The sequence below is a fragment of the Solanum dulcamara genome, chromosome 11, assembly GCF_947179165.1.
Source record: "Solanum dulcamara chromosome 11, daSolDulc1.2, whole genome shotgun sequence".
NCBI classification, from domain to species: domain Eukaryota; kingdom Viridiplantae; phylum Streptophyta; class Magnoliopsida; order Solanales; family Solanaceae; genus Solanum; species Solanum dulcamara.
Genome location: NC_077247.1, coordinates 52,903,084 through 52,918,343, shown reverse-complemented (window position 1 = coordinate 52,918,343; position 15,260 = coordinate 52,903,084). Strand labels below are relative to the sequence as shown.

Sequence of the window (15,260 nt, the reverse complement as noted above, 5' to 3'; positions counted from 1 at the left end):
GGTTCTAGGCTGGAACTCTACCAATCAAATATTTGGGTCTACCATTTTCATCAAAGAAGTGGAGCAAAATAGATTGTCATGTACTTGTGGAGAAGATAACTAATAGAGTAACCACGGATTATGGAGCATGTTTACACTACCACAAAGTATACTTAAGAAGGTGGATAAGATTAGTAAAAATTTCTTATGTAGATACTCAACCAATAAAAGGAAGATTGTTTTGGTTTCTTGGGGCACAGTGTGTACACCTAAGAAGTATGGGGGTCTAACCATTAAGAACAGCAAAGAATGAAATACTGCCTCTGTGGGCAAGCCTATCTGGCAGCTTGCTAGGAAGAATGACACCTTGTGGATCAAATGGGTGCATGGCATATCTATGAAAGATGATGATAAAGACTTTTGGAAGCATCAGGTTCCTGTAGATTTTAGTTGGTATTGGAGGAAGATAAACTTTCCCAAAAGAGACATGATCCACTGGTTCTCCGATGGAGTATACTCATTGACTGCAAATGAAGAATATTCAGCTACTAAAAGCCACAATGTGTTGATAGACAGACGGAAAAGAATGCAAGAGGCGGACCTAGTTTTGAATCCTCTTATGATGCCTAGACACATGTTCATAGTTTGATTGGCCTACCAGAACAGACTACTCAACAAGGCAAGACTTTAAAGGCTGAACATCCTATCTGGAGATGAGAAGTGTAACTTATGTGTGGATGACAAGGTGGAGACGCAACAACACCTATTTGTCGAGTGTGCATAGACCAAAAAAGTACAACAATCTTTGTCCAGATGGTTAGCAATTCCATTCAAACATCAAGCAGTCCAACATACTCTGTGGTGGCTAAAAAGAAGAAAATGGAAAAGGTATATCATACTTGGAAAGCTAAAAATTGAAAACAGTTCAAGAATCTGATGATCCAAGCTGTAGAGGTGATCAACCAAATACAAAAGGAGGTGAAGGAAAGAATAGGATGCTATAAGAGTACAAAAAAAGCATATAGTTGTAGGAATTTAATACATCAATTAGAAGGATATTGAGACTGAAGAATTGTGTAGCTGCTTACTGAGGCACTAGCAATCTAATAACCTTTCTGGAAGGGGGTTGGATCAAGTATGATTTTAGTTTGTTATTTTTTGATTGTTAAGGTAATTATTTACAGTTTATTACCAAAGAAAAAAATATTTATAATGACTTTTTCAAGTCAGCAATTCTTAGTGCACAGTCTAATTTTATAGGGGAAATCTTTCTTATCCTTCTGTTTTTAAGATATATGTATTATAGCTTAACCTCATACAAAATATAAAATTGAAAACAAATGAAGTTTGTAATTTTAAACATGTTATAATATTTGTATGGTTATAAATGATCTTTTTAAGGATAAAATAGAATAGTAAAATCAAATTGTTTCAAATATAGAAATATTTTTTTTTAAAAATAAATTAATAAAGAAATAGTATCACGTAACTCTAATAAGCGAAACACTATTTATTGCTAGGCATGCCAACTTTCACTAACAGGAGAGATGGCTCAACACTATTGATGGCCCAAAGCTAATTTCAATACTAGAGGCCTTAATTTTTTTCTTAAAAAAGCAAAAAAAATATACTTTCATACTGCATTTTTATTTGAAGTCTATTTTTCAAAATTATTGAGATAAAAAAACTATAAAATAATGTTTTATAATTGATTTTTTTAAAATTTAATCTCTCTTGAGACATTGTTTATTTTAGGTAAAACTTTATCAATTTTAATTTTGAAAAAAACTTCTTTCCACTAAGATAATTGTTACAAGAACCGTTAACATTATTTCAGAAGCAATATAAGCATTTGGTAAAGTGTTAATTCTTTTTATTTTAACAGTCCCTTATGACTTAATTATTTCTTTTGAGTTTTAAATAAGTATCCGGATTCATATTGTTTAATTGATATATTTAAATTCTAGTAAATAATTAAAAGTAATATATATCTACGTATTAAAAATCAAGAACAAATTAGATAGAAAAATGTATTTTTTACACATGAATTATTTTATATTATTCCAAAAAAAAAAAAAAACAGAGACCGGCGCATCTTCGCGTAAAAAAATAATGAGAAAAAGACAACGGCTAGTAAGTAAACGGTAACCTGCAACGGTCAAATAATTTGAAACTTTCTCCCTAAATTAAACCCAACTCGTGACTTTTTCACTTCGCCTCTTCTCTTCTCTATTTTTGTTCTACAATTCTCCTAGCAACCTCTCAACTCACCCTCCATTTTTGTTGATATTCCACATATTATTTTCATATATGAAGATGTTGCAAGATATGTGGAATGCACCCCCAGGTTTCAGACCCACGAAATCGGCTCCATCTTCCCCGGCGAAACCCCTTGGAGTCTCCAGAACTCGTTCCGAATCCTTTCACGTTGCCCACAAAGTACCCGTTGGTGACAGCCCTTATGTCAGAGCCAAAAATGTTCAAGTAAGCTTCTTCCCCTACCCCATTTTGATTATTTTTTTTTTGAATCATTTGGATATAAGCTCTACGTACATTCTATCTTCTTCGGACCTCATTTTGTGAAATTATTCCGAGTATTTTGTTGTTATTGTACTTGGGGTAAGATATGGGTTTATTCTAACCTAGTTCACTTTGGCTTGGAACTGAAGCCCAATTCAAATCCTACATCCACTTCTGATTAAATGCATCTTTTGCTTATCTTAGAAAGGAAAAGTCCAATCATTTTATTGTTGAAATGATTGGTTGATTCTACTATGAAATTGATGTCATTTAATTTTTGTTTATACTTGCAGTTGGTCGAAAAAGATCCAGAAAGGGCGATTCCATTGTTTTGGGCAGCTATAAATGCAGGAGATAGAGTGGATAGTGCTCTCAAAGATATGGCAATTGTAATGAAGCAGCAAAATAGGGCTGAAGAAGCCATTGAGGCTGTTAAATCTTTGAGAAGTAGGTGTTCTGATCAAGCACAAGAAGCTCTTGACAACATCCTGCTAGACCTATATAAGGTCTGCTACAATTTCAAAAAAATTATCATCTGTGGTATCTGAGAAGCGTATTACTGTTCAAACAAATGCAATTCTTCTATATCCTACCTTTAAAATTTTGCAAAATTTGTGATACAGAGATGTGGAAGATTGGATGACCAAATAGTTTTGCTGAGGCACAAATTGTTTTTGATACAACAAGGTTTGGCCTTTAATGGAAAGCGCACGAAAACAGCAAGATCCCAGGGGAAGAAGTTTCAGGTTTCTGTGGAGCAAGAAGCAACTAGATTACTGGTAAATACACAACTGTGAGACTTGTACTTTATAGGTTTATAGGTTTTGATCTCGCCTGTTTAGATGAATATTTTTTAATAACAATTATTTGTCAATCTTTCAGGGGAATTTGGGGTGGGCACTGATGCAGCAAAATAACTACATTGAAGCAGAGGATGCTTATCGTAGGGCACTAGTGATTGCACCAGACAACAATAAAATGTGCAATTTGGGTATTTGCTTGATGAAACAAGGGAGAGTTGGCGAGGCAAAAGAGACACTTCGGAGAGTTAAACCAGCGGTGGTAGACGGCCCCAGAGGTGTAGATTCCCATCTCAAGGCCTACGAAAGAGCACAGCAGATGCTCCGGGACCTGGAGTCTGAAATGATGAATGAAGGTGGTGATAGAATTGAACAAAGCAAGCTGTTTGATGCCTTTTTGGGCTCTTCTGCTATCTGGCAACCTCAGCCTTGCAAGGAACATAATACTAGCACTTTGTGTAAACCTACCAAGTCAAGCCAGCCTCAAGATGAATTTGCTAATGAGAACATCAATTCTACTAACATTATCAGAAACCAGACAGTTCCTTCTCTGCCAAAGAGTATGAACCCAAATATTTCATACGGGAACCTACTCAATATCGACGCTCCACCATTTTATTCGACCAAGATTACAAAGGAACCAGCAAATGTTCCGATTCCAGAAAGTCTGAAGAGAACACGATCCGGAAATGCAACTCAATTGATGAGAAAAGAGTCTCAGGGGACAATCACTGAACCAGAAAATAAGATGAGAAAGCAGTCAATTTCACCAGAGAAAACAGAGGATAGATGGGCAGGGTTGCTACCAGATAGCCAGGATTTTGAAGATGCTATAATTGCTGCTGCTTTGGGCTCAAGTCAGGAAACATTCAAGATGGAAGGAAGCAAAGATACTGGAATCCTTCCAAGGAAAGTTGACAAAAGATTGAGGGTTTTTCAAGACATTACCTTGTCTATGAGTCCGAGTCCACGAGCCTGACTAACTTTATTTATTTATACCTATGATTAGTAATCTAATTGCTTTTTTAAATCACGGTAACATCATTGATTTTTAACTATCATCGGAGATAAACTTGTTCTCCTTTACTCCGTACTTCCTCAAGAAGGTCGTTATGTTGTAACACCCTAATGTCTTTAGGTGGCGGTGTCTAATTATTGATATTGTTGGTGCCTTGGCAATTAATCTTCAATAAAAAGTTATTTCTTCTTTCTCATGTTATAGATTCCAAGTATATGATATACAATTTGTGGACAATTCTTGCTCAATAAGGGAATAATTTTGAATATTAGTACATCTGCATACTCAGGTTACATTGATAAGATATATCTCCAAGCTGTCTCGTGAGTTCGCCACAAATGTTACTGGAACTGCTGTGACGAATGCTTAGCTCTCCTCCTGTTGATTACATAGAAGACACTCAATATTACAACAGCGGCTGCAACAACAACTCCAACTCCAACAGCCTTCTTCACTTGTGACAGTTTCTCTTTAATAATTGCTGAATATGGTAAGTTAAACTCAAAGAGCTTCTTGTGTGCCTCTTTATAGTCCTTCAAGAAATCCTCATTTTTCTGTCCAAGTTTTAATTTTATCAATTACTACTGAAAAAACTTTTGAGTATATTTAGCTAGAAAGTTGTAGATAATGCAGTTGTTTTGCGGCCACAGTATATATGTTCATAATATTAGTAAAGAGTTTTATGATTTGTTGCAACAATTGAACTTAGAGAATAGACATGGTAATACCTGTGCATAAAGTTTCACCCACTCGCCGAATTCCTTATCTTCAAGCATAGCTTTTTCAGTGGGACTTAAATCCTTCTCTTTGAAGAGGTGCCTTAAGATTATATCATATATATCATTTGGGAAAGTAAAACATGAAAAAAAATTCGTTTAATCAACTATGAAATATAGAAGAAGTCTGGTTGTATAGTAATCTTACGCAGAGTCGTCAAATTTCAACTTCGCATCCTGAGCTCCACCTCTGGCCTGCAGCAGCAAACCGAAATGAGGAACCTTAAGACGAAACATCATTTATGTGTGAGAATATGAGTATATTGATGCAGATCCATATACCAGTTTGAGACCTCCATATAATGCTACTATATGCTTGGGCTCAGAGATTTTCACTTTGCCGAAGACATCTCTTAATTCGGGTAGTCCTAAAAAAACAGCATCGAAACACAGTAATACAACAAGACATATGGAGGAATATAGTGATAGATAGATCAGCTAATTAACATATGACTAACTTAGTGTGATGTCAGGAAGGCAGCTTTCATCTGGTGAAATTGGTAAATCCTGGTAGAAAGGTAGTAAAACTTAGTGAAGGATTTAAAATAAATAAAAGTAGTACTACTATTATGTGACACTTTTTATTTTTGTCTGTCATAAAAACAATATTATATAGTCACACAAATGTTTTAGACCACATTTTAGAAGTCTTACTTTATTTCTTAAACTTTGTGTTAAATCAAATGATGTCACATAAATTGAGACGGGGAGAGTAATAATTTTTCATCCTTCTTTTGCGTACCATTCTAACATGGACAAAGTCGATGTCTGGACCCTTAAGTGTTTTAACAGCAACAATTCCAGCAAGCTGTAGTACCAAATAAAAAGGTCAATTCTGTAATATATAGTCTTCTGTTTTTTTCAATTACTAGCTAACCGCCAAATTACAAAATGGACAGGAAGTATATATCTCACCTGATAGAGGTCACGAGACGTTATTCTGTGATATTTTTCCTTGAGTTTTGCTGCAATATAAAATATGAAGGCATTAATTAGAAGGTACATGCATGATATATATATACTCCTCCGTTTCAATTTGTTTGTCTTATTTTTATTTTTAGTCCATTTTAAAAATAATATATCTCTTTCTTTTTTTGTTATTTCTTTAATTTCAACTTTCGTCATGATATGTTTAAGACCATAAAATTAAAAGAAAATTTTGATATATTCCATGTATATTTAGTTTAAAACCACAACATTCAAAAATCTTCTTTATTTTCCTAAATTATGTGTCAAATCAAAAGCAGACGAAAGAATTGAAACAAGGGAATAGTATACATTACTATTGCAAAAGAATACTTAATATGAAGAAAAAATGAATAAGTTGACTAATTTTTCATGTATTTTACGATGAAATCAATAATTAAGCACTAATCAATAAGAATAAAAACTTACAGCTTATGCAAAAAAAAAAATGAAGCTCACCAATTGTTTCGAGATAATTTTTTTTTGCAGATAGATCAGTTTCCTTTGTTTTATCATCAGTAGAAGTAGTACGTCCTGCATCATCATGATGATGATTGGCAATTGAGAATTGAGATGCGTAAGCTAAACGAAGCATATCAAAAGCACTCAACTTCCCCGTATTTACAAGTTCTTGAAGTTCTTCCCGTGCTTTGTCTATCTGATCTTCATGATACTTCTTAGCTAATTCTGCTGCCACTAATCGTGTTTTGTGATCTATCTCTTCATGAAACTTCTTAACTGTTTGTGCTGCCATTAATAGTTGTACACTGAAACTATACTAAATGATCGTCGCCTTTTGGTTTAACTTTGATTTGATGAATGAAGATATAGAGCAAACGGGGATTATATATTGAGCAATGGGGCGGGGAATTTTATAAGGGTAATGTAAATAAGCAATGAATATGGAACAACAAAAGAAACGAATTATGACTCGTGAATAACGTTGATGGAAAAAAAAGGAAGTACACCTGGGCCTTTCATTAGAGGAAAAAGAAAAGAATCATTTGTAATTTCGTAAGACGGAAGAAATTGGAAAATAATTAATTTTCGTACCACTAATTATTATTTTCAAAATTATTCAACATTTGAGCTCTTTGTAAATAAAATTTGAATGAAAATATATGAAAAATCCAGCCCATTATTCGAAATTTTTACATGTGAAACTTCACACTATCTATGTTGGATAGTTCAAAAAAAATCCTAAAATTTAAGATGTGCAATTTATGGAATTTGAATTGTCTCATTTTCGAACTTTGGGACAATTTCATATATCCCCTTAAGTTCCACTTGCACAATTTTAAACTTAAAAGAAATTGTTTTTTGTAGAAGTTGAAACTAGAGTTCATAAACGTACCATGAATTGATACGTTTACATTATTTGAGAATTTGAGGCTGTTTGAATTGGCTTATAAATTGTTTTCAGTTTTTTTGAGTGTTTGACTGGCCAACTTAAAGTAATTTTGTGCTTAAAATAAGCCTCAATAAATAGTTGAGTTTATTTGGATGAACTTATTTTAAGCAGTTTATAAGTCAAAAAAAAAAAAGTTAGTCTGCACCTACTATTTTTTTTTAACTTATAAGCTGTTTTCAACTTATAAGCTGTTTAAAAATAAGTCAATCCAAACAAACTAAAACTTAATTATTAGGAGGTATCATAAGTGAATATAATCTATTAACTTGATTTCATTTCTGATACCTATTTCAACACTTATATTATATTTTATCATGAAGTTTTCACTTATGTTACTTAACAAATTCCTGGAGTTTGAATGGAAAACTTTCGTGGCAGTTCAAACTTCAAGAAAAAAAGCTGGAGTTTGAACTATCACAGTTTAAAACTCCATGGAAATGGAGTTTGAAGTTTGAACTACTTAAATTTGAAACTTGGAAAAATTTTGAGTTTCATTTGTCAAAATTTTGGAGTTTTTTTTCAGTGTTTTATCTAGGGATATTTTTGTCTAATTGTCTTAGAAGTTGTTATTATATTTAATTTTCAAATGTAAAATAAATTGTGAACCCAATAGTATGAATGGAGTGTGATTCCGGTGACAATTACCGAAATCCGTAACTTCAAATTTTAAATTCAACTCAACGGTTTAAATTATAGATTTTCACACAACTTATATAAATAATGGATTAAAAAGGCACTAAAATGAAAATTAACCCACATCATCGTAAAGAAAGTTCTATAACTTTTTTTAAAAAAAATAAAAAAAAATTGTAGTTAAATTGTAAACTGTATACTACTAATTTATACTCGCATATTCATCGAATATCCAATAAAAGTTATTTTTACAGTAATATAATACGTACATGCATTACAATCCACAATTCATGTATAATTTGTCTCTTAACCAAACAACCCTAAATGAACAGAGAACTACCACGACAAATAATTGAAAATCACTTGCAGATATGTGATTACCTCCCTTATACCTTGTTTCATCCTAGTCGTGCATTCATGCCCCAAATTTTCAATTTACCTGATACAACACAAGCAAAAGACTAAAATGGTCGATCGCATTTATTGGACTAAATTAGGAATGGCAATTTCAGCCCATATAAGTGAAATGGGTTCATTTAGTTCATATTCTCTATATTTCATATTAAGTGAATTTGTAAGGCAATGCACACATATTAAGAAAAACATTCAATGACATAATTTGAACCATAATTTGTACTATTGTCCTTTGTAAAATCATAAATATAACTTTGCAGGTAGTGTGATTTATCTCCTAGAAAATATAAAACTGCAAATATGAAAAAAGTTTCAAACATTCATCTTGAACTTTGGATAATTCAATTATTTTGAACAATGAAAAATTCCTCAAAAATTCAATTAATATGGAATATATGGAATATTAAATTAAGTAGATCACTCATATTTTCTTACATGGGTAAATATGGGATTCAACCTGTTTAAGCTCATTCAAATATGAACAAAATGAATTAAACATGAAAATTCATATATACTCATATATCACCCACTTATAATTAAAAATCTCTAATTGCACTATTTGTTTTTGAAAATAAAAATAAAAAAATGGGGGGTGGGGGTGGATGTTGGGTGGGGTGGGGTGGGGATGAAAAAAAATTGAAAATTTTTAAAGTTTTTTAATAAAAAAAAATTGGTGTAGGATTGGGGTAGGGTGGCAATTTTTAAATTAAAATTTTTTTGAATTTTTTTTTTGGGGGGGAAATTACGCGGATAAGCAAACATATACTAGTTAATTAGCTAACATAGTTATAGTTTGAATTAATTAAAACTTGCGGCAAACATCTAGTTGTCATTACAGTTTGAATTTTGTATAATTCGCACGATTTATACAAACGTTGTGCTCGAATCGAATTATATAGCGATATAAACAAACACTACAAATTGTATAGCGAATTATACAAACGTTATACATGAATGTATAGTGAAATATATAAACGTTATACAAAAAATATGAATTGCATAGTGAATTATACAAACGTATACAAATATTGCGCGAATTATACAAAAGTTGGTATAACTATAGCTACGGATTGTAATTAGCAAACTATAATTATAGAGCATAATTAAGATATATTTTAGTGGCTATATGCGAAAATTCTCTTTTTTTGGAAAGAAGGGGCATGGGTGAGGGGTGGGAGTAGGGTGGGCAATATTTTTTTTTGTTTTTTTTTTTTTGATTTTTTTTTGGGGGGGTATGGGTGGGAGGTGGGATGGGGGTACAGAGTAAAAAAAAAAATCTTCTTTTATGAAAAATTATTTAAATAATAATAATAATATAGGGATGGAGTGGGATGGTAGGAGTTGAGGTATTAACAATTTAGCTTTGATTTAATATGTTTTTGGAGATTAAAGTGGGTTACAATTATTTTATCCAAATCATATTTGTCCATATCCATAGGGCAGCCCGGTGCACTAAAGCTCCCGCTATGCGCGGGGTCCGGGGAAGGGCCTGACCACAAGGGTCTATTGTACGCAGCCTTGTCTTGCATTTCTGCCAGAGGCTGTTTCCAAGGCTTGAACCCGTGACCTCCTGGTCACATGGCAGCAACTTTACCAGTTATCCATATCCATATTTACCCATATTTTGTATGAGTAGATTGTGATCAAATTCATTTTAACTCAATCCATCTAAATCCAATTCAATCAACCCATTTGCGACTAAACCGACCCATTTCAAAATTGATACAAGCATTTCAATTAAATTAAAAGGCTACTTAGTTTTCACTTGATTGATACAACGGTATCTCTTATTTCGTTTTTGTTCTTTTGGCAATAAACTATAAAAACTGACAATTAGTAGAAAACAGAGAGAATTAAAATGTGATGCCAATCTGTGAACAATTCTTCCTCAATCAGTAGACTTATGATATTTCAAAGTCACCAAAGACATGTTGTTATTTTACACTTGAGTAGCTACAATCAGCACATCCCAAGATTTATTGATGAAACATAAAGAAATACTAGCATCATTCTTTGCGGTGCCAATAACAATCACCAATTTTGAGGCCATTGAATTATGGAGCTATTCACTTTCTACAACTGAGTTAGCCAATGTATTGGAACTTGTGTGCTTGCTAATGCTAATTTCTCCTGTTGAGTTCATAGAAGTAACTCAATATTACAACAGCTGCTGCAACAGCAACTCCAACGGCACCTTGTGCCAATACCGTGCTGTTCTTTAATGTTAACTTGAAGGATGATGAAGGTGGTGCGAACCCAAGCTCTGAGAGCTTCTTGTGTGACTCCGCATAGTCTCTGAAGAAAGCCTCTTCGTCCTGTCACAGAAATAAGTAGATATAAACTATTACAGAAAACTTTCCCAGTGAGATCGCCAGAATTTTTGATGAATAGTGCAGCTCATTAGCCAAAAAGATATATGCATTGTTTATTCATTTGTTTACAAATTAAACATATATGGAAGTGAAAGACCTTGGCGTTGGGTGGACTAGTCAAGCATTGTACCATAGGCTTAAACACCAGGTGTCTCACAGCAAAACAGAACTACATAAGGTTGAAAAATATTCCAGTACCCTTCCCATAGTTTTATGTTTGTCACACCATCAATAGGAAATAATGTTCTAGCACGCAAATCCTTAGTAATCATCAATGTGTATCGACAGAGTGACAAATGAGTGGAGATAAGTTTCCCGCAATTAAGTCAGCCTTGCAGGCTTTTTATGTTATTTTCCTTTTTGCATTATGAAATGTAGTGCGGTAACAAATTTAAACGATGTGTTGCAACAATTGACCATTAAAACTATGCACGGGAATATGAGCTACAATACCTTTGCATAAAGTTTCACATAAGGGCGGAATAGTGAATCTTCAACCAAAGCTTTATCAGTGGGAAGTTTCAAGAGATCTTCTGAATCCTCCTTGAGGAGCTCCCTAAGAGATCATTGTATCATTTGTGCAAGTAGTCATGAAAACTTTCTTTAAACAGTGGTGAAACATAAAAAAGGTTTATTGCATAGACAAATCTTACACAAAGTATGAGTTGTCAAATTTCAAAGGCTCTTTAGTCCAAGGACCCTCAAAGCCAGATCTCTCTGGATGTGCTCTTCCCTGCAACAGATAACACAAAAGAGGAACTTTAAGACAAACAACATTTTCATAAGAGAAAAATATATCAATACCTAAATGCAGATTCATAAGACTTAATACCAGTGTGTGGCCACCAGACAATGCCACTATATCTTTGTCGGAGAGTCCCATTCTGTAAAAGACATCCCTCAAGTGTGGTGGACCTAAAGAGGCATTAAAATATGGAACAAAATAAGTGAACATGCTGACAATATGTTTCAAATATCAGAGCACTGAGTTGTAAAGCCCTCTCAGAAAATCATACCAATTGTTCTAATTATTCCAAGGTAGCTGGCAGCAGTTTTAAAAATATTTACAATTTTTGCAATAGGATATCACCAAGTCCAGTTCAATGTCATCATTCATAAATTCAAGAGCTCCCACCAATTGGAAAATATTTTCCTTAACAAAATTTTCTTCTAGAAATAATTGGAACCACACGTAAAACATGTTTAGGAGGCAACTGGTGCAAATTAGCAAAGTAAAATTTCTTATATTCAAGTTCAAAACAAATACAATGCAACAACAATAATCAGGCACTGGATATGGCACAATGAGGATAACTGAAGCAAATAGGATCGATGAAGCTCCACTTGATTTTATGCACTGAATCAAGTCTAACTCAATTTTTCATTGGCACCATATATTCACAATTTTGGTCTGTATTGTTTCTGTACTTCTAAGGTTATTCTTAAACAAGATAGCTATTTTTCATTATTTTTATCCTGGATTCTTTCCCTACAAGAGAATGAGGATATCTTCCCCTTGTCAATTATGATACTGAGTAGAGTAAGCTACCTGTTCAATCAAATGAGAAGAATCCCAGAAGGTAAACTTCACATTTAAATTAGATCAAACTTTGAGTTATTCACCTTTTATCTGTTATATTAATTTCAAATAATAGATCAGCTAAGCCAACCTTTTTAGAAGACTAACCTTGTTTGGCATCAGGAAGGCGCCCTTCTTCTGGCGAACTTGATGAATCCTGATAGAAAGGTGGAAGTTACTAACTAAAGACAAGTCCATCAAATGAATTTAAAGTTCAAAATAGGAAAAGGAGGCATGGCTTCATATTTTCTATACCTTTCTACCAGGGACAAAATCAATGGTAGGACCTCCAGTTACCTCAATAGCAACAACTCCAGCAAGCTGCAGTCCCGAATAAAAAGGTAATTACGCACAACTCAAATCCGTAAAAACCAGAATATTTTTGTTCTTCTGCATTACTACTATTAATACAACTAATATTAAGCAGAACCTTCCCAAAATGGAAAACAAATCTTTGACACAAGTATTCTCACCTGATAGAGGTCACCATACGTAATTTTAGGATGTCTGGCCTTAATTTCTTCTGTACTCCATATAATAAAAAGAAAAGTTATTAGAAGATAGGATTTGGTATCTTCAAAGTTGAATAAACTGACAAAAGAAGCACTTAATGTAAACAAAATATGGGCATTGGAGGAGGATGTGTACTCAGCAGACAATGACCAGTGTATCTTAATTTAGAACAAACTTAGAAATTGTCTATTAAAATAGTAAAATTTGATGCTAAACAGAGAGAAATGATAGATATATACAAAGTTTTCAAGCCGCTTAAAAAACATGTTCTAGTAAAGGAATTTATGTGGCTATTGTAAAATTACACAGATTCTAACTCCTCCAAAATGCTTTAAACTGAAATATGGTAGAGTTCACTTCCGATACTAATAAAGAAAAAAGAGGCATAAGAAATTATTCAACATAGAGCAAGACTCCAATTATATGCAGAAAAAATTGACTTAATCACTTAATATATAAAGGATATTTCTTAGCAGACTTATTTCTTAAAAGTCATGATATGATCAACTTTTCATCTTCCAATGAAACTCAAAAACAGTATGCAGAGCGATGTACTAAAACGTGACGTGATTAGCTGTTAACATCCAAAATCAATCAAAAGTATTCATGTACTTAAACTAAAATCATTAATCATTAACCATCGCATTGACAATCATTATCAATGAACACAAATTCATTTCCAGCGGATCATCAATAATAGATCTCTTGAGGTTAAAAAGCTTACCGCAAAGATCAATCGCGATTTTGAGGCCGTTGTTAGCGGCATGCTTGTACTCGACCTCATTCCTAATTGATCCATCAGGTCCTCCAGTCCTTGTTCTAGCATCATAAGTTCCTGCATCATGCCACCTGCAAATTAAAATATCCTTATTATGTTGGATCAAAATTTTATTCCCACAAACATTTGATGATTTTGCATACATACGCTAGACGAAGCATAATAGGAGCACAGTTTTTGCTGGAGATGAGAGCTCGAAGATCTCTTCGTGCCTTGTCTATTTCCTTCAGATACTCTGCATCTACTATTGGTGCTGCCATTGATGATACAATTCGATGCGATAGGACACTGAGATCGTAAACTTTTACGAATGAAATTATGAGACTCAAGGGTTATATTATATAGAAGAACAGATGAAGAGAGAACTTTTTGTATGAGTGGAGAGAAGAAGCAATGAATATGGAAGAACACAAGAAACGAATTTGCATCTTCTCTAATATGGAGGGAAAACCCAAAAAGATGATCCCAGTCGCTTTCTTCAAGCGTGTTAAGGAAACTCGTCATAATTACTAAGCTGATTGGCGCGTGGATGATCGTAGGAGTTGAAAAGCGTGGGGTATTGTTGGAGAATGTGTTGATATGCGTGCAATGGCGTGGGCATTCTTATCTATTGGCTGACCGATGAGACTCGTGTGCTGGCGTCAGCTTATTTTGTTGGTCACTATAGCAGGCTCATCTATGACGATTGCTTGGCTTACGGGCTTTTAGAACTCGGACTCCACCAAACTCAGAGAGAAAGCCCGTAAGAGTCAATTTCTTTCTTTTAGCACAGTCAAAGATGTTTTCATTAGTAAAAAAATAATCGAGAAACTTTCAAAAAAAACTTAAAATAAAATAAAGCTCATTAGCTATCGTTTATCTAATTATATTTTATACCTTTAATTTTAGTTGTTATGCCAATTTTTGTTTGTATATCTCGTTGTGTTATACAAATTTGAATTTTTTTCTTTTGTATATCTCACTGCATTATACAAATTGGACTTTCAAAGATATTGTATATATAAATACTAATTTGCTTTAGAAATTTGTGTATGAACCTCTAAATTCGTTTTGTATACAAATACAAATCTTTAGAGATTTGTATATAAGTCCCCACAAATTTGTATATGAGCCCCAAAATATACAAATACAAAAGAAAATACAAATTTGCTTTAGAGATTTGTATATGAACCACTAAATTTACTTTTAGATTTGTATATGATTCTCCAAATTTGTATAATAGTAAATTTCATTAAACTGTAGACGCAACTCATAATTATGTGAAACTATAGCTATATTAAATAATACACTAGTAATATTTGTCTGTCCCGTAATTTTTCCAAAATGATATTCCTGGTAAGCCTATTTTGATACTTTCATTTAATCATTATTCAGCGTTTTATGTTTTTTGTAGGTATACATTTCAAATATGTGGTATTTGAAGTTAGGATTGAAAAATTCAAATTTTAATCATATAGTATCGGAAAATACTTATCAGTGAAGTTCAATCATTTGATGTTGC

The 15,260-nt window shown here is 33.2% G+C and overlaps 3 protein-coding genes across 3 annotated transcripts; 1 reads left to right on the top strand and 2 right to left on the bottom strand.

Annotated features, from left to right (window-relative positions):
• Positions 1-2,185: 2,185 nt before the first annotated feature.
• LOC129874748 (protein POLLENLESS 3-LIKE 2) lies at positions 2,186-4,513 on the top strand. The gene is made up of 4 exons (XM_055950097.1): positions 2,186-2,463; positions 2,793-3,005; positions 3,123-3,278; positions 3,382-4,513. The coding sequence occupies exons 1-4, from the start codon at positions 2,290-2,292 to the stop codon at positions 4,276-4,278; spliced, it is 1,440 nt and encodes a 479-aa protein (XP_055806072.1). The 5' UTR covers positions 2,186-2,289; the 3' UTR covers positions 4,279-4,513.
• A 34-nt stretch (positions 4,514-4,547) lies between these two features.
• On the bottom strand, positions 4,548-6,898 carry LOC129874749 (L-ascorbate peroxidase 3-like). Its single transcript, XM_055950098.1, has 8 exons — positions 6,519-6,898; positions 6,009-6,058; positions 5,836-5,901; positions 5,552-5,600; positions 5,376-5,461; positions 5,242-5,288; positions 5,046-5,136; positions 4,548-4,871 (listed from the first exon to the last, which is right to left on the bottom strand). The coding sequence occupies exons 1-8, from the start codon at positions 6,811-6,813 to the stop codon at positions 4,659-4,661; spliced, it is 897 nt and encodes a 298-aa protein (XP_055806073.1). The 5' UTR covers positions 6,814-6,898; the 3' UTR covers positions 4,548-4,658.
• A 3,495-nt stretch (positions 6,899-10,393) lies between these two features.
• Positions 10,394-14,172, bottom strand: LOC129875023 (L-ascorbate peroxidase 3-like). The gene is made up of 9 exons (XM_055950455.1): positions 13,907-14,172; positions 13,706-13,830; positions 12,942-12,991; positions 12,724-12,789; positions 12,577-12,625; positions 11,722-11,804; positions 11,543-11,622; positions 11,343-11,445; positions 10,394-10,832 (listed from the first exon to the last, which is right to left on the bottom strand). The coding sequence occupies exons 1-9, from the start codon at positions 14,017-14,019 to the stop codon at positions 10,638-10,640; spliced, it is 864 nt and encodes a 287-aa protein (XP_055806430.1). The 5' UTR covers positions 14,020-14,172; the 3' UTR covers positions 10,394-10,637.
• Between the last annotated feature and the right edge of the window lie 1,088 nt (positions 14,173-15,260).